The following is a 23,763-nucleotide window of genomic DNA, read 5'->3' on the forward strand; positions in this document are numbered from 1 at the left end:
AGTCCTATTGTATCGGTCTCGTCTCAGATTTTTGCGGGGAAATTAATCTCAAAATGGGAAGGACCATATGTCATTGTGGAGGTGTATCGTTTAGGGGCAATAAAAATTGGTTCTCTGAAAGGTGATGCCACACAAGTGGTGAATGGACAAAGACTCAAGCATTATATTTCCGGAGATTCTTATAATGAAGATATTGATGTTATTCAAGTGGTGACTCCGGAAGCTTTCATCAAAGATCAAATTGATAGTTCTGCAGAGTTCGACTTTGAATAGGTAACAGTTCTGGTAATAAAAAGTCCACGTTTAACTTTCCGAACAATGTTTCTGCTATTTTTAGAAAATACTAAAAATTACGAGATCGAATCGGAGCAGAGGAGACGCACGAGGGCGTGTCCTCATAGGCCAGCGCGGGCCCCACCCTGGCCGCGTCGCCCTATGAGGACAGCCCCTCGGAGTCCCTTTTCCACACGGGTTCGACCTGGTACTTTCCTTTTGTCGTGAAATTTTTTGCTATATAATTCCCCGGACCCCCCGAGGTCCGTATATCGTTTTCTCGTCATGTTTTGTTTCGAGCTATTTTCTGCCAGGATCTGTTTTTGATCTAGAAGCATCATGGTCTCCAACAACAAGGGCAAGGATCCTTTTGAGGAAGATATTCAAGATCCCGAGCTGAAAGAAGAAGTCGAGAGTGAAGATGAAGGAGAAGTGGAGGAAGACCCGCGTGTATACCCGCGTGCCACCGTCGCAAGTATCGGGGTGTTGGCAAACCCGTTCAACCCCAAGAGAAGCGCACGAATTAGCACCGGAGGAAAAGTCCCACGTCGCTTCCTAGCTCCAAGGACATCTCCTCCAGGCATCGACAACCCTTTCCACACTCTAATTCATAATAGTCAAATTGAAAGGATTCCCAAGGCAGTATTGCCTAGCAATTGGGATATGGATCGTTCTAACACTGCAGGAAGGATGAAACCTAAAGCTGAAGAGTGGGGAAACAACTCTAAGAGTTGGGACTCACCGTCTGACATAAGTTAACCGTGTCGAGCACAACTCGGATCTGATCCGCAACCTCACTTACGAGATTGATGAGTTAAAGGAGCTTGTTAAGAAGCTTATCAAGAATTCACCACCACCACCAAAGGAGTAATTCATTATTGGTATTGGCACCCCCTTGGTTTGTTCCAAGCTGGGGGGGGGGGGTGCCGCGGTATCACATCATCACTATCTTTTACCTTTTTACTAGCAAGTAGTGTCATATCATGAGTAGGGAAGTTATCATATAAGATGGTTTGTAGTGTGGAAGTATCTCTCTTTTAGTTGGTTATCTATGTATCCCTTGGTGTGAGTTATCGTTATGAAATATTAATGAGAAGTTTTATCATTTACTTTTTGCACACCTTATTTTAGTTTGCAATTTCTGTTATATGATTAATATTGTTATTAGTATTGACATCACTTTGGGAGCATCAAGTAAATCTAATTGGTTTTGGCAAACTTAGCATTTGTCAATAGTAACAATACTTTGAAGTTTAAGTAGAAAAGAGGGAAATACATGTAGATATATTATTTCATTATCTTTCTTTCTTGTTAGCTAATGAGTTTAGTATTCTGAAGTTAAAGTTATTTGTGCTTACAAGGAAGATGCATGATTGTTTTTATCACATGTATATTTGTTTGTTTCCCTCAACTCTTATGCTTGCTAACCAACCTTGCTAGCCAAAGACCTGTACTGAGAGGGAATACTTCTCGTGCATCCAAAACCTTAAACCAAACCTATGCCATGTGCGTCCACCATAACTACCTATTATATGGTATTTCACTGCCATTCCAAGTAAATACTTCATGTGCTACCTTTAAACAATTCGAAACTTTATTACTCCCTATTTGTGCCAATGTTTTATAGCTCATGAGGAAGTATGTGGTGTTTTATCTTTCAATCTTGTTGGGCAGACTTTCACCAATGGACTAGTGGCACATCCGCTTATCCAATAATTTTGCAAAAAGAGCTGGCAACGGGGTTCCCAGTCCCAATTAATTAACTTTCATTAATAAATCTCTTCACATGTTTTGCCCTGATTCATCAGTAAGCAACTTAATTTGCAAATAGACACTCCTCCATGGTATGTGAAATGTTGGAAGGCACCCGAGGATTCGGTTAGCCATGGCTTGTGAAAGCAAGGGTTGGGAGGAGTGTCATACCTAAATAAAACTAAAGTACATGTGTAAACAAAAGAGAAGAGGGGTGATCTACCTTGCTGGTAGAGATAACGTCCTTCATGGGAGCCGCTCTTTGAAAGTTTGTTTGACAAGGGGGTTAGAGTGCCCACTACCATTCGTTGACAATAACAAACACCTCTCAAAACTCTACTTTTATGTTCTCTATATGATTTCAAAACTTGAAAAGCTCTAGCACATGATTTAATCCCTGCTTGCCTCTGCGAAGGACCTATCTTTTACTTTTATGTTGAGTCAGTAAACCTATTCCCCTCTATCTCAAGCAAGCAATTGAGTTGTTGTGATCCAACCATTTATATTGTGACCTATTTAATCACGTCTTTTATTCTTCCTTGTTTATTACAAATTTTATCTGAATGAATATGACTTTGAAGGTTATCAATGATTATGAGGAGATCGTTATGATTGAGCATGTAAGATCTGCCATATAAGCTCTAATATAAAGGCTTTAATCGAAAGATAAGTACAATCTGTTAGTTGTTCCCTGACCAAGAACGAAGTTTGCCATCACCAATTATGATTTCCTATGAACCTTTATTTGTGTTTTCCCTTGACTTGTCTCAAGTCGAGTTATATGAGGAAGTTGTTCACTAGAATGTCTTGTGTGAATTAATGTGATGCTTCTTGTCCGTATTTCATTTATCGACTCTTCACTCCATAAATATGTGGTCTTGTTTACTGAGTTCAGTTTCTCTTGGGGACAAGCGAGGTCTAAGCTTGGGGGGAGTTGATACGTCCATTTTGCATCACTATTTTATATCATAATTTACTGTTATTCATTGATATATTTCATATTTAGAGATGATACTTATGTTATTTCACCTATTTTGCATGTTTCATGATTATTGGAGAATTACTCATCGGAGTCAGGATTCTGCTGGAAAAAGCACCGTCAGGATACAATATTTCTGAAGATCAACAATTGACGGAAAATATACCGAAGCTCTTATTTTTCCAGAAGACGGAGCCTGCCAAAAGGGGAGGCCGAGGAGGGCCGCCATGGGCCCTCCCCATAGGCCGGCGCGGGCCCCACCCTGGTCGCGCCACCATGTGGGGAGGGAGCCCACGACCCCCCTCTGCCATCTCTCCTTCGCGTACATCATCTCCCGAAAACCCAAAGGCGTGGGGGGACATCGAGAATAGACACAGCCGCCTCTGCGGGGCGGAAAACACCAGAGAGAAAAGAACTCGCCGGCAGGCTGAAATCTGCCAGGGAAATTCCCTCCCGGAGGGGGAAATCGTCGCCATCGTCACCGCCATCGAGCTGGACTTCATTGGGATCATCATCATCACCATCATCTCCACCACCGACACCGTCATCTCCACCGCTGCACTTCCTCTCCGCTGTAACATCTAGGGTTGAATCTTGATTATTTCATAGGGGAAACTCTCCCGGTATTGATTACTCCTTGTTATTGATGCTATTGAGTGAAACCGTTGAATTAAGGTTTATGTTCAGATTGTTATCCATCATCATATCACCTCTGATCATGTTCCATATGATGTCTTGTGAGTAGTTCGTTTAGTTCTTGAGGACATGGGTGAAGTCTAAATGTTAGTAATGTGAGTAATATTTAATGGTTTGATATTTAAGTTGTGGTGTTATTCTTCTAGTGTTGTCATGTGAACGTCGAATACATGATACTTCACCTTTATGGGCCTAGGGGAATGCATCTTGTATTCGTTTGCTAATTGTGGGGTTGCCGGAGTGACAGCAACCTGAACCCCCGTTGGTATATCGATGCATGAGGGATAGAAGGATCTCAGAGTTTAAGGCTGTGGTTAGATTTATCTTAATTACTCTCTTGTATTTGCGGATGCTTGCAAGGGGTTTAATCACAAGTATGTATTAGTCCTAGGAAGGGCGGTGCATTAGCATAGGTTCACCCACACAACACTTATAAAAACAATGAAGATTAATCAACTATATGAAGCGAAAGCACTAGACTAAATTCCCGTGTGTCCTCAAGAACGTTTGGTCATCATAAGTAAACAAACCGGCTTGTCCTTTGTGCTAAAAAGGATTGGGCCACTCGTTGCAATTATTACTCTCGCATTTTACTTACTTGTACTTTATTTATCTGCTATATCAAAACCTCCTGAATACTTGTTTGTGAGCATTTACAGTGAATCCTTCATCGAAACTGTCGTTGGGTTCGACACTCTTATTTATCGAAAGTACTACGATACACCCCCTATACTTGTGGGTCATCATTGGACACGCCTTCTCCCTCCAACACTTTGCCACCTTCAGCTTCATCATCACTTTCAGCATCAAAATTCTGGAGGAGATTCTTCCCAATGTTGTCTTCAGCATTTCTTATCACAAAGACATTATCAGCAGAGATGTGTGGGAGCACTTTATCTTGCACACTTGCTTCCAAACTCTCTTGAGCAGCAGATCTAGGAGCACTTCTTCCACCAGCAGAGGGGATTGAAGGGTCTGTTGACATAGGCATCCCAAATGGGCCTGCCAAAGATAGTACCCGGGGTTTCACGAAGGCCCACTACCCGAAGAATAAGAAGGTTCGAGAGCCCAAGATATATTAAGGAAAGTAGAATTGTAATAGGAAGTGTTTTTTGTAAATCTAGCGGGATGAGTTAGAAACCGTCCCGGACTCTGTAACTTGCACAAAACGAAACCCTCGGCTCCACCTCTTATATAAAGGGGGAGTCGAGGGACGAGGAGATCATCGAATCATTGTCTGCAAACCCTAGCTTTCATAATCGTCGAGTACTTTTCGGCTGAAACCTTCGAGATCTACTTGCCCTCTACTTCTAACTAAACCCTAGCCTATAATCCATAGGCATTGAAAAGTTAATCCCTTGTCAATTGGCGCCGTCTGTGGGGATTAGAGGCGTAAGGATCTGATCTCGATGGCACGTTCAAGATCTTCGACATCGTCAACCGGAAGCAACACTATGGATTGAGGTAAACAGATCGCTGCTGGTCTCGTTGATTTTGTTCCTCACCCACCCTCCCGTTTGGATGCATATGCGTATCTGGCGGAGCCCTTGGAGATGACGTTCGGAAGGTTTCACTTTCGCGTCGAGAAGGAAGGATCGTATCGTGTCGAAATTCCGATTTCGTCGGGATCGTCGGCGGTCGATTCTGATTTTTCAAGCTATGCATCGTCAACTGAGTCAGAAGAAGAAACTTCGGCAACACGTTACGTCAGCATCAGAGCAAGAGAGAAACTCGCCAAGATCTTCAGCAACACATCGTTTGAGTCATCTGCGGACTCATATATAAGCGATGGCTCAAGCGATGTCGACAGTTACGACTTCATCGACAAATCTATCACGGTGGGCAAGGTCTTCATCAATCTCAACAATGATGTCACCAAACCCAACATAGATCGGAGTACAAAATATCATCAGATTTATGCTATCGACAATCAAGAGGAAACATCGGAGGCTTTCGACGATTTGGGTAATCCTTTTGTCGATCCCTCAGATCTAAGGAGAGGTATGGGCACTAAATATGTCGGGCCCACACCACGTGTCAGAGTTCAACTTCCACGAGCAGCCTGGGATAGAGCGGCAAAAGCCCTAGATGGTTCGGAGCCAATGACGACAACAGCTACAGCTCAAGAACTGCAAGCTTATCAATATAGGCTCGCACGAACCGCCCGAGAAATAGAAAAACAGACAGCCTGAGTTGAACAGGAGAAAGGAGGCAGCTTACGCATCCGGCGAGGAGAAGGGCAGATCTAAGTGGACAATCTAGAGTTTCGGGTGATAGCCACGGGAGGCTCGGAACGAGAGGAAGATCAAGGTTACAACACATACCCGAAGCGAGAAAGAGAGCACTTGGTTCAAAACCTCGACATGTCCTTTATGTCGATAGATACAAGAGGAAATATTATCCCTAAGACACCGGAAGCTCGGGTATATGGCGACACAAGCTTACATCCTCGCATCCGAGGCCACCCCGGAGATCCAAGGGAAACATTATACAACATGGCGTTAGCAGGGGTTGGAGCTATGGGGACAGCGTTCGTAGCAACGCCTCCCGAAGGAGCGGCAAGGCAAAATAGTCCACGACCTGCAGCGGCAACAGCGGCAGTTCTTGAAGGACCAAGCGGAGCAAGAGACACATGAGCACAAGCAAGGGTCGATAGAGCGAGACAAAGCGAGAAGGGATCATCGGCAATCCCCGGAGCTTAACGACGAGGATATGTGCGGCTTGCCGTGCTTCACAAGGAGAGTACGAAAAACTCGAGTCCCGTCGGGATTTAAGTTGCCCGATCACTTCAAAAAGTTCGACGGCCTGCAAGATCCAGAGGACTGGCTAATTGATTACCTCGAGACGGTGAAGCTAACTGGAGGAACTAGAGCAACAACCATGCAAAGTATTCAGGTGCACTTAAGTGGAGCCGCACGATCTTGGATCAAAAAACTTCCGCCAGGATCCATCGACAAGTCGGGAAAGTTTCGAGGACGTATTCGTCAAGAACTTCAGGTCCACGTGCAAAAACACTGCGTCGTTAGAAGAGCTGAGGGCGTGTCGACAAAAGCCGGACGAGTCAATGAGAAAATACATCCAAAGGTGGAACATCATAAAAAACTCGGCGAGAAAATATATCGGACGAGAGAGCAATAGATGCGTTTGTCGCGAGGAATTAGGCGTGGAGATTTTGTCGAGGACTTGGGAAGAACCAACCCAAAAACAAGTATCCGCGTTGATGGAGATAGCAAATAGATGGGCGGACGGAGAAGACGCTGTCCACAATAAACGACACGAGGTCGCCGAGAAGAGGACCGTGGTCGAAATTATCAATCGAGGCGACGATTTCCTCGGCAGTATCCAAACTATGATGCCCCGGGGCAAATTTCGGCAGGATTTCGGGCAAACACGGGAGGAAACAACGAGAGATGATTATCGGAGAAGCAATGAGCAGAGAAGCGATAATAGGGACGACTCCCGCAATAGACAAAATAGTGGGCCGAGGTTTCCAAGACCTTTCGTGTCCCCGAAGAAATGCTGAACGGACCGTGCCGGATGCACTTCTTCCTCGACGACAACGGGAAAAGACGAGTCGGGGCACTCGCGAGAAGACCGTCGAAATTTTCAGGCAATGTTCAGATACGCAGAAAATGCTCACGCTCGAGCAGCACAGAGAAATCCTCGGGAGCCCAGGAGTGAAGTTCACCTACCGCCACCTCCCGCGATTACAGACGACAATCGGCATCAGCTCAAAATAGCGGCAGCACCTCCACCACCACCTTACGTTGATCCTAACTCAAACGGAGCAGTGTCGATGATTCAGAAGGGAAGGCCGTCCAACAGAACTCAAAAAGTAATCTCGAGACAGGTGTTCATGGCAGAGAAAATGCCTCCACCAACAGTTGAGTACCTCAATTGGTCAGGGCAAGACATCGGCTTCACCATAGCGGACCACCCGCAGCAAGTTCCTCGACCAGGGCAGTCAGCACTTATTCTGCCGGCGATTATTGCGGGCTTTGATGTTTCTCGAGTATTCATAGATGGTGGCAGCAGCTTAAACCTTATGTATGCGGATACATTGAGGAAGATGAACATATCCTTAGCAAACCTGAAGCCAACGGACACAAGGTTCCACGGCATCACACCAGAGAAACCAAGTTACCCATTGGGGAAGATCAACCTCGACGTTCAGTTTGGAACCCGAGAAAATTATAGAATCGAGAAACTGGAGTTTGAAGTCGTGGATTTTCCATCACAGTACCACGCTTTGTTGGGACGACCAGCATATGCTAGATTTATGGCAGTACCACACTATACATACCTGCTGTGGAGATTGCCTGGACCCAAAGGACCAATCACAGTCAAAGGGAGCTTCGCCTTAGCGGATAAGTGCGACAAGGATTTCCATCGGTTATCAGAAACTTTCGGTATGCAAGCTGAGTATTTGGCATCGAAAAGTATGACTGATTACGACGTACTGCCAGACGTTGGAAGGCCAAATAAAGAATCAACTTTCAACACAGAGAAAAATTCTAAGGAGGTGCAGATTCACCCGACGGACCCAAAAAAGACGACATCCATTGCAAACAACATGGATATCGCATAGGAAAGCGCGCTCGTCGAGTTCCTCCGTGAGAACTGGAAAATCTTCGCATGGTGTCCAGCTGACATGCCAGGAGTACCCGGGGAACTTACCGAGCACCACCTAAATTTGGATCCAACAGCGAGACCAATCAAACAACCTTTGCGGCGTTTTCGGAACCAAACCGCAAAGCTATCCTGTCAGAAATCAATCGACTACAAGAAGCTGGTTTCATCAAAGAGATATTAACAGAAGCCACATGGGTAGCAAATCCCGTGATGGTGCCAAAGGAAAACACTAAGGTCCTTCGCATGTGCGTCGACTTTACGTGTCTCAACAAACATTGTCCAAAGGATCACTACCCCCTCCCGAGGATCGATCAAATTATCGACTCCACGGCTGGATGCGAACGTCTTTCCTTCTCGGACGCGTATTCTGGTTACAACCGGATCAGGTTAAAAGAGGAAGATGAAGTAAAGACCGCGTTCATTACACCTTATGGCGTGTTTTGTTACGGAACAATGCCCTTTGGTCTAAAAAACGCGGGAGCAACATATCGGAGGATGATGCAAAAGTGCTTGGCGACACAGATTGGGAAAAACGTGCAAGTATACATCGACGACGTTGTCATCACATCAAAAGAAGGATCAACGCTGATAGAGGACCTCAAGGAAACGTTCGACAACCTCAACAAGTTCTGCCTGAAATTGAACCCGACGAAGTGTTCCTTTGGTGTCCCAACAGGAGAACTCTTGGGGTTTCTAGTCTCAGCAAGAGGGATTGAAGCAAATCCCGATAAAATACAAGCTATTGTAACAATGAGAAAGCCAACAAAGTTGAAAGAGATACAACGAGTTAACCGGGCGAGTCGCAGCTTTGAGCAGATCTCGTCGCCGAGGCTAGGAGAAAAAGCGTTACCATTTTACGCTTTGATAAAACAAGGAGACAAATTCCGAGTGGAACGAAGAAGCCGACAGAGCTTTCGAAGATTTGAAGCGCAAAATCTCGACACCACCAATCTTGGTGGCACCGAAGGAAAAGGAACCTCTCCTCGTTATATATCGCAGCCACGCCCCAAGTGGTGAGCACGGCGCTGGTTGTCGAAAGAGAAGAAGAAGGAAAACTCCACGGAGTACGAGAGGCCGTCTACTTCGTCGGCGAAGTTTTATCGCCGTCAAAACAAAGGTACCCTCGGTACCGGAAGCTAGCATACGGAGTGTTCACAACGACACGAAAATTGCGCCACCGTTTTTTGGCACACACGATCATAGTGGTCAATGAGGCTCCTTTGTCAAATATACTCGAACAATCCAGAAGCTACGGGTCGTGTCTCCCTTTGGGGAATAGAACTTTCCCTCGGGACATCACGTATGAAAAAGAAAAGCAATCAAGTCGCAAGTTTTGCCGGACTTCATCGCAGAGTGGATGGAGCTGCAGAACACAGGACCCCCGACACTGTCGAGAACCCGGACCATGAATTTTGACGGGTCCAAAAGAGTAGAAGGAGCTGGAGCAGGAGTCATACTTATATCACCTGAAGGCGACAAATTGAAGTATATCCTTCGGATGACGTTCCCTAACGCATCTAACAATGAAGCGGAATATGAAGCCCTCATACACGGGATGAAGATGGCAAAAGCATGCGGCGCAACTCGATTAAAAATCTTTGGCGACTCACAATTGGTGGCCCGAGCAAGTTATGAACCAATGTGATGCGGTCAATGATAGCATGGTAGCATACAAGGAGGTGTACAATGAACTTGAGAAGTTATTCGATGGATGCGAGGTAAACCACATCGGTAGATTGAGCAACGATGAAGCCGACGTCCTCGCAAACATCGGGTCGCAGGTGTCTCCCGAGTCCCGCCAGGAGTGTTTTGGGAAGAAATATCGGAGAGATCTACAAAGTCAAAAAAGGTGCAGAGAAAAGAAAAACTTCGACACCCCTCGCAGAAACCACGGAGGATGAAGATGAACAAGAGCTTGTGATGATGGTACAGGTTCCTTGGATGCAAGCATATGTATCATACATCCTCAGGAAAGAAATACCCGACGATCCAGTTGAAGCAAGGCGAGTAATTCGACGGTCTAAAGCCTTCACGGTGGTCAAAGGAGAACTATACAAGCGAAGTATTTCAGGTGTTCTGCAAAGGTGTGTAACACCCGAAGAAGGAAGAGTAATTTTGAAGGATGTGCACGAAGGAATATGCGGCCACCACGCGAGTAGTCGAGCTATCGCGGCCAAGGTTTTTCGGGCAGGCTTCTACTGGTTGACAGCAATCGAGGACGCCAAAGAAATAGTAAGGACTTGCGATGCGTGTCAAAGGTTCGCCGCAAAAACCTCACTCTCCGGCAGCAGTAACTAGCACCAATACCTTTGTCGTGGCCCTTTGCACAATGGGGACTCGATATGGTGGGCAAGTTACACAAATCATGGCCGGGAGGAAAGGAATACATGCTAGTAGCCGTCGACAAATTTACAAAGTGGATAGAAGCGAAGCCGATAAATTCGCCAGATGGAGCATCCGCAGTAAAATTCATAAAAGGCCTCGTCTTCAGATTTGGAGTGCCTCATAGCATCGTCACGGACAATGGCGATAACTTTACATCCAACGAATTCAAAGATTACTGCAAAGAAGTGGGTATCAAGCTGCACTTTGCGTCAGTTGCACATCCTCAAACCAACGGGCAGGTCGAGAAAGCCAATGGCATTATCTGCAATGGCATCAAGAAACATCTGTTGGGACCACTAGAAAAAGCTCGACATACCTGGCCTGAAGAACTACCAAGTGTGTTGTGGAGCATCCGAACAACACCAAATACGGCGACACAAGAAACCCCGTTTTTTCTGGTCCATGGCGCGGAGGCAGTACTTCCAATAGAAATAGAGCATGACTCCCCTAGAGTCACAGCATATGATGAAGAAGCTTCAAGGACAGCATTGGAAGACGATGTAGACGCACTCGACGAAGCTCGAGACGAAGTATTATCAAGGGTCACCAAATATCAACAGGACTTGAAGAATTACCACAGTCGACGTTTGCGGCCAAGATCTTTTCAAGTGGGGGACTTAGTTCTTCGGCTCACGCAAAAAAGTCATGAAAAACTCGAGTCACCATGGCTTGGTCCCTATATCGTCACGGAAGTAATTGGAGGAGGAGCATACAGGATAAAGGACAAGAAGACAGGGGTGGAGGAGCAAAACCCCTGGAACGTGGCGCAACTCAGGCGGTTCTACGCCTAGAGCTAAAATATAGTCTTTGTAAAACTTCAATGTACTGAAACGCCCACAAGTTTTCAGACGCACTCTTTTCCTTTTTCGGGGCACCGAGTGGGGCCGGGAAAGGTTTTTAATGAGGCAGGCTCGTGGTGCTGCAATATAATAAAGATAGTGGAGATATACTTCTCATTTTTCGACACGCTCGGGGGCTCAACGCCCAAGTCTTAAAATACATACAATCACTGAAATATTTCGCCTTGGTACATTAATACCTCGCCAAATATAAAAAACGGAAGCCAGTAATCATAAATATAGTGTACACATCAAAATCTTAAGTGCTTTGGTCTAAGAACCTCGCAATACAAATATAGAATTTCGACATCAAAGGTACTCGAAGATTGGCAGTCCATCCAAGGGACAAGCAAGGATGTCTTATTACAACAGAAAAGATAGATTTCAAGGAGGAAAAAATAGTGCAACCTTCGCCCAGTTAGGCTCGGGGGCTTCAACAACATAGAGGACCTCAGCAATATACAATAAATTCCTTCGGAAATATAAAAAAAAGAGGAGGGAAAACAAAAAAGAGTGAGATACAAGGTTTCCAATATAATACAAGTCAGTTAAATCCCAAGATAGTATCTACGGACAAGCCCCTGGTTGTTTTATGTTCAGCATAAGAACCCTTGGTAAAGAACTCTGAGTCCATCCGAAGAAGTTCATCTATCATCGATTCGGCCACAGGAGCTACCATCGCATCGATTGAGTCAATATCATTTTTCCGACGCGTTTTCTTGGCCAGGCAACCAGCAACAATCTTCGTCAGGTCCAACTTTGGATAACAGATGTTTATCATAATCATGGCAAATCTCGCTCCAGCAGTGAGTTGAGCCCGCACAAAGTTATGGATGCGGGGAGCATCTCTGAATACCTCCAATAATTCGGGAAGAGTTTTTGGAACCTCGTTTCGCGGAAATAGATTCCTATAGACAAGAGTTAATGTCGCCGTGCAAAAATTGAGAAAGTCGCGCACTTGGCAAGCACGATATTGGAACCTAACAATTTGTTGGGTTCGTTCAGGAGTGGCCCAGAACAAACAGCCATGATTAAGGGAAAGATTGACAAGAAGATTTGTTCTCTCATTCACTCTCTGATCTTCGACGCAGAATCAAGAACCGAGCCCGATAAAGCGACGGGGCAAGAAATTGGAAAAAAGACATAGCAAAATAAAGAGAAGGCGTCTTGAGGTTGCAAAAACGTACCTAACATATCTCGTGCTAGCTTCCGACATTAGCTCAAGCATACTATTTTCTCGGGTTGTGGCTCCCTTTGCTTCCGATACAGCAGCATCCCTAGCAGCCATAGCTTCTTTGGCTTGATGAAGAGCAAGTTTTTCTCCTTCAGATGCTTTCCGAGATTGCTCCATCATGGCCAACGTCTGTTTCTTCATAGATTGAAGTTGTTGTCGAAGTTCTTGCAAATCTTCCGACAAATGTCCGCCTAACGAACTTTCAAGGAGATTATGGTCGACCGGTACTTTCTTCGAGAAGGAAGAGGCGGTGAAGCAAGCAGAGCAAGGAGTAGTCGAGTAATTGTCAAATATTAACTGGAAAAGAAAGGCCCAGGATCAGTGAAAAGCACGAAGAGGAATTTCATTACTTTCTAGAAAATTTACATGGACATTACAAAAGGAAGTTCTCCAGGGGGACTAACAGAGTAATTCTCGCCAAGGCTAAAATGGCGAGAAGAGCAAAAGACAGAGAAAGGAAAAACAAAGAGGCATGCAACTAGACCTCCGGCCTCGAGGAGCTAGGAGTCGAAGCTGGCTTGATCCCGAGATACGCCAAGATCTTCTTCGTGTTGGGCTTGGCCGCCTTAATCAGCGACTTCCATCTTGACTGTTCTATTTGATCGGTGTCGCCAACCTTCACCCAGTCAAGAGTCTGTTGGCTGTCGACAACTGTGGGCAACGAGTATTTTCGACGAGCAACCTTCATATTTTCATGACGCATCTTCGGTCCAAGGTCTTCCGATGAATTGAAAAGCTTGGCAAGGGCAAGGAAAGTCGAAGGTTCCTCTTTCTTCGGGAAGAAGTAGGGGAACAACGCCGACAAACCTGCACTGGCATTGGCCACGCCTTGACGAATTTCGCGCCCATGGAACTCCAGAAGAGAAAGTGCGTCAAGGAGAGGGTCATTGATGGGATTCTCCAGATCAAAATCTTGGTTTGTTTGGGCTGCCACACGAGACAAAACATTAGTCGAAAACCAAGAAACAGGAAGTACAATAAAATAGAAGGGATTGATGATATTACTCAGCGTACGTCGACTTTGCGACTTCAAACGCTTGATGATCCCTTGCTCACGTGCGGATTGTGCGGCTTTCGCTCGTCTAAGGCAGATTCAGCATCTTTGAGCCTTTTCTGCAGGTTCCTCGACACTAGCGGCCTTTGCTTTGGCATCATCGGCCTCGGCTTTAGCTTCGCTAGCGGCAAGTTCGGCTTTCTCGCGAGCCGCCTCACCGTGCTCTAGTTTGTGAGCAAGTGCGTCGGCACGCTGGTTGGCCTCTGCAAGTTTCTCTATCAAGATAAAAAAGGGGAAAGAAAGATCAAAAAATTGCGACAAACAAAAAGGAGCAAAATTCAGGAAGAACAATAAATATAAAAAAGTTATTACCTTCGGCTCTGCTGGCATACTCGCGGTACCCAATAAATTGGGACCCGATGCGGATAAGATCCTTGATCATGGGCTGTCAAAGAAGAAGAACGAAGGGGAAAACATCGGCATTAAAAAAAAAAGTAAGGGTCTACAAAAGAAAAATAGAAGAAATATAGACATCGACAAACTTACATCATCCAAGAGCTGCGACGAAGAGCTGCTCAATTGAGGAGGAGGCTCAATGATCATTTCAACCCTTGCCCTTTTTGGCGAAGGGACAAGGGGGCTCGAAGGAGGAGTAGATGTATCAACATTTTGTTGAGGAGGCGACGATTCTTCTCCTTCAACGGGCTTCTCCGAAATAACTAAAGTATGTGACGTGCTCGTCCGAGGAGCTACGTCACGAGTTGGTACTTCTTCCTCGTCATCACTGCGAGTAAGGATCAATAGCATAAAAAGCAAGACAAGAAAAAACTTCGACTACAGAAATAAGAGAAAATCAAGATAACTTACGAGCTGACGAGGGATGCAACATAAGGATCATAAGTCGCCTTTGGATGAGAAGGAACAACTTCCTCAGCTTTGGATGTGCCGGAATCTTCGACATCGTTCCTCTTCCTTTTCCTTTGTGGGGAAACAGCGGGAGGAGGAGATTGGACTGACGTAGTGTCCTCGGAAGATCCCGCAGATTTTCGAGAATCCACGGGATCATTCACAAAGGATGGAGCTTCTTGATTGTCGTCAGTAACAATGCCCATTTCTTCGACTTCTCCATCCTCAGGAAGAGGAGGAAGGGAAGCCATAGTAGGATGATTCTGCAGGAAAATAGCGGCAAAGGGAAAAATAGAGAGATATCAATGCAATGAGATGCAGGGAAAATTCAGAACAAGATAAAAATTCGAGAAGACAAAATACCTCGGGGAGAGGATTGGTGGAGCTGTACGGTTCCACGCGACAAGAGGAAGGAATAGGATCCCTCTTGCTCAGCGAGGTAATTCTTCGAATAAGCTTCTCCAAGTCCTTCACAGAAAGATCATTGGAGAGCCTATTGGCGTCATTGACACCAGAATACGTCCAAAGGGGATTTTTGCGAGCCTGAAGAGGCTGCACTCTAATCCTAAGAAAATAGGCAGTGATTTGGACACCAGATAACTCTTTGCCTCGAGTATTTTGGAGCTGATGAATACGAGACATAAGAGCTTCTGTCGCCTTCTTCTCTTCTTCGGAAGCTTCGGCGTCCCAGGAGTAGCGGCGTTGAATTTTTGCGTTTCCGTCGAAAGGAACTATGTTGTGTTCCACGGAATTGGCACTTTCTTCGTGTATATAGAGCCACCTTTTGCGCCACCCTTGGACGAGTCGGGAAATTTGACGTCGAAATAATCGACATCGGTTCGGACACGGATAACTACACCACCTATGTTGTAGGTGGCGTTGTGAGCGCCATTGCGACGAAGGCAGAAAATGCGCTTCCAAAGAGCCCAATTAGGAGCGACTCCAAGGAAGCATTCGCAAAGCGTGATAAAAATAGAAATGTGAAGGATGGAATTGGGGGTCAGCTGGTGCAGCTGAATCCCATAGACAAAGAGAAGACCGCGGAGGAAATCGTGGATTGGGGTAGAAAGGCCGCGGATGAGATGATCAACGAAACTAACCCGGTACTCCATTGGAGGCTTGGGGTAGCTTTCTTCGCTGGGAAAGCGGATGGCGTCTTCCTTCTTCATCAGGCCGAGCCTCTTCAGCATATTGACATCTTGGTTGGAGATTTTGGATCTCTCCCACTCAAGATCCTCAGCGGCCATCTTGGATTCCGGAGTGCTGTGGCGGGTGAGTCGCGTACGCGGTGGCATCAACAGCACTGGAAAAGTAGTGTTCGTGCGTGCGGAAGATCAGAAAGAGTTGGGCGCAGAGGAGTTTTTGCAGAGGGGAGCAGATGTGCGGCGCAAGCGAAGGAGTGGACGGAGGTTGAAGAAAGGTTTATATAGGCTTCGGGAGAAGTAATGAACCGTCGGATGAAGAAATCGTGTGGTGAAAAGAGATCCAGTAGATATGAGGGTAAAAAGGTATTTTTACGGAGATGGAATGGAACAGGCGTTACCGAACGTGCGCCAGGAAAAGCGGAGGACGTGTGTCCCCCACTTGCACGACGTGTCAACATGGTGGGAACAATGGACCCACAAGGCAGAAAAATCTCGACCATTAATAGAGCTGAAGAGAATTTGACAAAGGAAAATATGTCGACAAGAAAAATAAAAGGAGAATGGCGACAGGATAAGTTATTTGCATACTTCGGGAGCCTTTGGTCAGAAACAAGTTTTTGCCCAAATGCTCGGGGGCTACTTCGATAAAAGTAAAGTTTCGACTATGGCAAATATAGAAATTGTGGGAGCCTACAACCAAGCACAAGTTCTTGGCCGTAGCCTCGGGGGCTACTCCCATCGGGAGCGCTGTTCGCGCACCCGATAGATAAAAAGAAGAAGAAGAGAAAGAATATCGGGAGATAATGGCAATATAGCGACAAGGTGGACTAAAATGTTGAGCCTACAACCAAGCACAAGTTCTTGGCTGTAGCCTCGGGGGCTACTCCCATCGGGAACGCTGTTCGCGTGCCCGATAAAATATAAAAAGAAAAAGAAAGAAAGATAGAAAAGCAAGAGAGTATATTTCGAGTTATAATTAACTCTACATATACTCCCATCGAGAGATTAATATAAGTCATATTTGACTCGATAAAATGTGCCATTCCAACAGCCGGAAAAGCACTCGACAATATATTCTCAGAACGCCAAAGTTGCGATCAATTTCTGAATGCCGCAAATTTGCGAAGGTAAGACCCCAGATCCATTCTGTTGGGCGTGGCATCGCCGAAGACTGCGCTCTGCTACTTTTATCCGTATCAACAGATACGAAGAAAAATCCTAACGGACGCGTTAGGTACTCGATAAATTTGACTGGGACTCGACAGAATGGTAAGACCTTAAGCGGCACTTGTCGAAGTTTGCACCAGTATCCCGAGATCATGTCCAGGGACGTGATCTTGAAGTAGGTTTTTGCGGATTGCCACTAGAGCAGTTAACTAGTACCCGATCCGTCGGATGAACTAGCCCCAACTACCAATATCCCCGTGCAATATAGAAATTTATATAAAGAAATATAGAAAAGTTTAAATTGTTGAATAAGAATAAGCAAGTGGAGATTTTCCCCGATTCTACGATTCAAGCAAAATCTCGGGGGCTACCGACATAGGCATCCCAAATGGGCCTGCCAAAGATAGTACCCGGGGTTTCACGAAGGCCCACTACCCGAAGAATAAGAAGGTTCGAGAGCCCAAGATATATTAAGGAAAGTAGAATTGTAATAGGAAGTGTTGTTTGTAAATCTAGCGGGATGAGTTAGAAACCGTCCCGGACTCTGTAACTTGTACAAAACGAAACCCTCGGCTCCACCTCTTATATAAAGGGGAGTCGAGGGACGAGGAGATCATCGAATCATTGTCTGCAAACCCTAGCTTTCATAATCGTCGAGTACTTTTCGGCTGAAACCTTCGAGATCTACTTGCCCTCTACTTCTAACTAAACCCTAGCCTATAATCCATAGGCATTGACAAGTTAATCCCTTGTCATCTGTCTCCATCTTGTTGGTGCTCCCACTAGACTTGTTCTTGTCTAGGGCCTTGAAATCATCACCAATCTCAGTGTCATCCTCAACTCTGTCTTCCTCATTACTTTGGCCAGGGTCTTCATCATCATCTTCATCCACATCAATAGCCTCTCCTTTAGTCTCCACCAGGAAGTCAATCAGGAAAAAGCATTGCTCCATTTCAAAAAGCTTGTTGGATGGAATTTTGGTTTTGTCTCTCACATCCACCTTGACCCTCACTTCCTTATAGAAACTCCTAAAAATGCCATGCCAATCAATGTTGACAAGCACCCCTAAAGTAGTGGATACTTGGCAGATAGTCTTCCATGTCAGCCACTTAGCGGGAATCCCATAGATCTTGACCCAAACCTCTTGAAACTCCTCAAAAGGTTCAGCTTCACCTTCCCAGTTCAAAAAGAATATCACTACACCTTCCTTCTTGAGGTTAATGGAGGGGTACTCCACTAATTCCTTGATTCTCTTGCTAGGAGGAAACCTCACCAAGAACTTTTAAGGACCAAGCTGTCTGATTTGCCAAAACCAATTGACCTTCCACATCTCATTGAAACATTTCTCAAGTTCCTCAGCAGATATATCACCCTCTATGACTACCACCACCCCAACATTGTCCATATTCAGCCACTGCACAGCTTCTGGTCCTTCCACCTCCACATGAAAGAAACCCAATCCAGGATTGGCACTTCCCCAATATTGGGCAGTAGGTAGAAGAGAATACCACATCAAACAGGTATCCATGTGATGCCCAGTCTTACTGCAAATGAAGCATCTCTTGATTCTGGTACAAAGACCCACATAATGACCTAGCTCACCATAGTTGTAGCAGGTAACATTCTTGAATTTAGGATCAAGAATAGGACCAGGCCCACTAGCCACTGTTAACTGCAGATTGTTCCCCATCCTATCCCCACTAGTCTTGGACCCATCAGAAGCAGACCCCTTTTGACTCTTCTTCTTGTTCTTGCTACCACCAGAAGGCTGCTGCTGCTATGAGGGATTTAGGCTGGCACTACTACCCTGGCTATTAGCTTGAGGAAGGCTAGGAGCTACACACTGAGGCAGCATCATCATGGGATTGAAACCAAGCGGCGGAATTTTCTGATTGCCAAAGAACTGCTACCACTAACTCATCGGCATATTCCACATATTCGGTTGCATCATCGGGAACATACCTTGTCCAGCTGCCCCCATTTCCTGCATCATAGGTGGGGGGAACTCACTCTTGATGGACACAGGATCTGGAGCTGCGCCAATGGGAGGTGCGCCCACCTTTGTAGTCACAGTTGCTGCCGGAGGAGCACGACCTCCAGAGCCACGACCACCTCTAGCTCCACCATACCTTCCAGCACCTCGACCTCCTCCCGCCATCTTGACGACCTCCACAAAAGATCTCCTCCCCTCTTCTGCTACCCAAAGCTCTGAGAATTTGATCACTGTTGGTTTTGGAAGGAAACCCTCTCTGGCAGGGAAGCAATCAGCAGGAGAAAAAAGATCTCGCCCTGACCAACTCCCTCCTGACCCAGACGAGGGTCTGAGAGGCAGGATGAGCCCTAGATCCAGGAAGGCGGAGTTTGTCTGAGACGGGTTGAGCCTCCACTGCTAAATCCACCTCCGAACGTGTATTTCTGAAAGCCGCCTTCCCAGAGAGCCCACCAACGGTCCGATGACGATCTGGTGGAACCAATCGACGGTCTCCCATCGCTGCCAGAACAGAGCGGCTGCGCACTGGGGCCCGCATCAGTGAGCTTCTCCCATCCTTCGCCACCCTCTCCGGCGAGAAGCTCCTCGGGGATTTCCCCGGCGAAGCCACGCTATCCGCTGCCGAAGAGACGCGCCACGAGGACCAGCAGACCTCCTAGCCCCTACACCCTCACAAACGGGCAGATGCGACTGAAATGACCTCAGCGACGAGCTCGGAGACAGGGTCTTCACGGCGTCCAATTTTCCAGATCCTCCAGGCCTCGTTCCGCCATTTTCCGCTTGGGGTCGTCGGGATCCTTGAGCTTTATCATCGCCAAAGCCGCGGCCACCTGCTCCTCGAGACCCTGCCCCGAGATCTGAGGTCGCCACCCCGTCGCCATCTGCGCAACTGCCCACGGCGACGCCAAGCTGATTTGGAGGATGAGCAGCTTCCGCCGCAGCATCACCTGCTTCGTCCCCTCTGCCATCTCCGCCTCCTTCTCCCTTCTCGCCCTTTCCTCCCCCATCTTCCTTTCCTCTGCGAACGACGGGAAGCCCGCCGTCCACTTCGGCGTCGATATGCTGCTCCGCGGGGCGCGCCGGTGAGTACCAGCGGCGGCGGGAGATCAAGGCGGGGAAGGAGACAGCGGCGGAGTGGAGCCGCCCGAGAATCGCCAGGTCGCCGGTGTGCGGTGTGTCCTATTACAGTTTACACATCTCCCCGGATTATCTAGACAAAGTCTTGCTCACTCTCGGTGTCTCTGGATCCTGGATCCTGGATTACAAGCCTGACCCATTTGTGTCTGTTTTTTTTACCGTCTACTCCTCCTGTTTACAAATATAAGACGTTTTGAGGGTCAAAGTGAACTACATACACACCATAATGAGTGAATCTATATATTAAAGTTAGACTAGATACATACTGTACTAAAATAGATAAATCTACAAAATTTAAAAGCTAAACATGTTGTGTTAGTGAACAGAGGGAGTAGTTGCCATTTCATTATATATCGTCCTGCTGTCGTTTCATTGCGCGAGTTGTATGTTAGCTTCCAGGAAGCATTATTGTCTTAGTGAAAAATCAAACATACGATCATACATAATACCTTTCCATATGAATTATGAAATATTACCTCCGTTTTAAAATATAAGGTTTTTTTAGAAAGTAGTAGCTATGAACCATAGAAATATATTTTCACTTTGTGTTCCTTCTTCTATTCTCCCTCAGTCCGTAGTTTCGCACAGTCAGCTCCATGATTAACGTGGCATGACAGGTGCGCGGTGATCATGCTCAAGCACCACTGGTACATGTTATGAACATAAGAGCGGTGAAACAAGTGTAGTGTAGGTGACCCAAGAAACTGTGAATTAGTGCTGATTTTTTAAAAGCTTACTTAGCACCTAGGAGCACAAGAAAGAAAAGAAAAGAAAAGAAAAGAAAAGAAAAGAGAGGCAAATGGCCAAGAGTGAGAATTGCATATGAAAAGCAACCGCCAGAACAGACACCCACATACTTGCTTCGTTAGATCCAGAGCTCTGCAGCAAATTATTTGTTCCAAACATGACTATGGTAATTGAACATCGATCTCTGGTCTCCCCTGTGTCCGCCTCGTCATTTTACGTGCACTTTCGTTGCGCACAACTCATGGATCATCTCTTCGGCAGCCCTCCAAGAGGATCCTCCCTCCGACACGGCTTCTTTTGCTAACTCTGCAATGCTCTTCGCCGCTTCAGCTCCCACCTCCCCGAGCATAAGCTCCCTGACCACTTTGGAAACTTCTTTGTTTGTGACCAAACCCCTCATTGTTCCGTCACTCGTCTTAACTCTGACCGCAATCTTGAGCTCCTCGATTACGAACCTTGCGTTGAAAGGTTGGTCGGCTTGCATAGGCCAGACCGCGAGCGGCACGCCGGCGGTGACGCTCTCCAGCACCGAGTTCCATCCGCAGTGGCTCAGGAACCCTTTCACGCTCTCGTGCCGCAGAATCCCCGGTTGGTCGACCCACTCTCTTACCACCAAGCCTCTGTTCTTGGTACGATCCTCGAACCCTGCACCAAGATCAATGTTTTCCGGCCTCACGGCCCATATGAAGTCCACCTCGGCCCGCTCCAGCCCGTCCGCGACCTCCTTCAGCTGAGCCTCCGGGATCGCGGCCAGCGTCCCGAGCGCGACGTACAGCACGGCCCGGCCGGTGGCCGCCTTCTCGTCCAGCCATGCCATCCATGGTGGCCGGGCGGCGTCGTCGGACGCCGACGATGGCTGGGAGAGACAGAGCGGGCCGACGGACCATGCCTTGGGCCCGCAGCTCTTGTTCCAGAACTCGATGTACGGGCTCTCTAGGGCATGAAAGGTGTTGATGATCAGGCCACGGCTCTCCTCTATGGCCTTGCCCAGCTTGCCGTCCAGCTCCATCATCGGAGCGATCGAAGACGGGTCCCCGAAAGGCGCCATGAGGTCCTCGAAGCTGAGCTTCATGTGCGGGAACTCCGGCACCGTGAACGTGGTCGGGTTGCCATCGCCGTCGACGTCGCCCGGCCGCAGCACCGCGCACGCGTCGTGGCGGTTGCGCAGCTCACGCATGACCTGAGCGAACGCCGACATGCCGAAGAAGGACACCTTCGGGACGCCCAGCCTGGCGGCCGACGCGTTCGCCCAGAACAGGAACGCGTCGGCGACGAGGAGGCTGGCCGGGGGCTCCATGGCTGCAAGGTACGCCTCGAGCTGCGGCTGGAGCAGCGACACGGCGCCGGTGAAGGCGACGAAAGAGGCCATGGACGTGAGCCCCTCGGCGCTCTCCACGCCCGCCGGGACTCCCGGGACGTCGGTGGGGAAAGCGAGCTCAACTACGGCCGTGTCGTCCGTGCCCGTCAACCCGTCGCGTACGAAGGCGGCGTTGCCGGGGGTGGTGAAGAAGGTGACGGTGGCGATGCGGCGGCGACGGAGGTGGTGGACGAGCTGGATGAGCGGGATGGTGTGGCCCTTGGCCATGAAAGGGAAGATTGCTACGTGAGGGAGGACAGACAAGGCAGCAAGAGCCATGGCACCAGCAACCGGAGAGAAAAGTGCGCGCTGGCTAGTCAGTCACAGAGGTTTTCTGCGTGCGATTGATGGTTAGCAGCAAGCGGAATTTATGACAACTTTCGACAGACGACCGTTCAGCATTGTTCTCAATCATGCAGATAGGTTAGGAGCTGATTGGGATTTGGGAGGTGAGATATCAGATCATCGATCGCCACTAAACAATTTGTTGCCACCTCAAATAAGTTATCTTGAGCGAGTGCGAAACGTCACCGATCGATAATGAGCAATTTGTTTGACTTTCAAGTTCTGCATAACAATGTTGCAGCAAATGTACTTACTATTAATATTCTCAATTTACTCATAATTTAATCGAACGTGACATAGCAGTAGGTGTGTGAAGCGATGAAACAGCCGGAGCACAGTCTGCAAGCCCACCTCCTCACCTAATAACGAGTAAGGAAACGAAATTGCGCGATCGTCAGTTGTACGAAAGCTCAAGCTCGAATGCTATAGGCCGCTACTGGTTATAGTATTAGACCAACTCGATCTCTAATAGTATAGTTGGTTAATACCATGTTATATATCTAAGATGTAGCCAACAAGTACAACAGTTAACTATAAAAATGTACAATGCTAGTTTTTCAATGGATGATCCACCTTTAGTTAACACAATTTACCTAGGAGCACTTGATAGAGCTAGCTTTTGCATAAAAACCCACTTACATTCTCTCTCCTCTTCTCTCTCATCCAACTAAACATAAATATGTTATTTTAATACTTGTAGCCAGTTGACTAGAATTTATTAGACTTGCTCTTATGCTATGTCACCTAAAGTTTTAAAAAAATCATATGTACAATAAACTGGCTAATAGGTTAGCGAAAATACTTTTATACATCCACACATGGGTGTGTGGGTGTTTCCATCACTGTCCACACATGGAAAGCTTCCTTCCTCTTTGCTATTTTTATCCGAATCTCAAAGCACAATGAACGGTGATGGAAACACCCACACCCATGCGTGGGTTTACAATCCACTCTCATTAGCTTTAAGGAATATTTAAATATTTAAGTCCTTGTAATGTTGTGCTTCCATGCAAGACTCACTTAGGGTGTGTTCGGTTTGGGAATTAGGTGGAATGGAATGGAACCATTCCATTCCTCGGAGCCATTCTCGCGTTCGGTTCAGGGATAAGATGGAATGGAACCGTTCCTCGAAAGGGAATATTCCGTCCAGATGCGGAACGCACCCGTCCGGGCAAATCGGCCGGA

At 46.9% G+C, this 23,763-nt stretch overlaps 1 protein-coding gene across 1 annotated transcript; it reads right to left on the reverse strand.

The window, feature by feature from the left end:
• Nucleotides 1–21,084: 21,084 nt before the first annotated feature.
• LOC124656682 (UDP-glycosyltransferase 90A1-like) lies at nucleotides 21,085–22,512 on the reverse strand. Its single transcript, XM_047195386.1, has one exon. The coding sequence runs from the start codon at nucleotides 22,510–22,512 to the stop codon at nucleotides 21,085–21,087; it is 1,428 nt and encodes a 475-aa protein (XP_047051342.1).
• Between the last annotated feature and the right edge of the window lie 1,251 nt (nucleotides 22,513–23,763).

Source organism: Lolium rigidum, chromosome 5, assembly GCF_022539505.1.
Source record: "Lolium rigidum isolate FL_2022 chromosome 5, APGP_CSIRO_Lrig_0.1, whole genome shotgun sequence".
NCBI lineage: Eukaryota > Viridiplantae > Streptophyta > Magnoliopsida > Poales > Poaceae > Lolium > Lolium rigidum.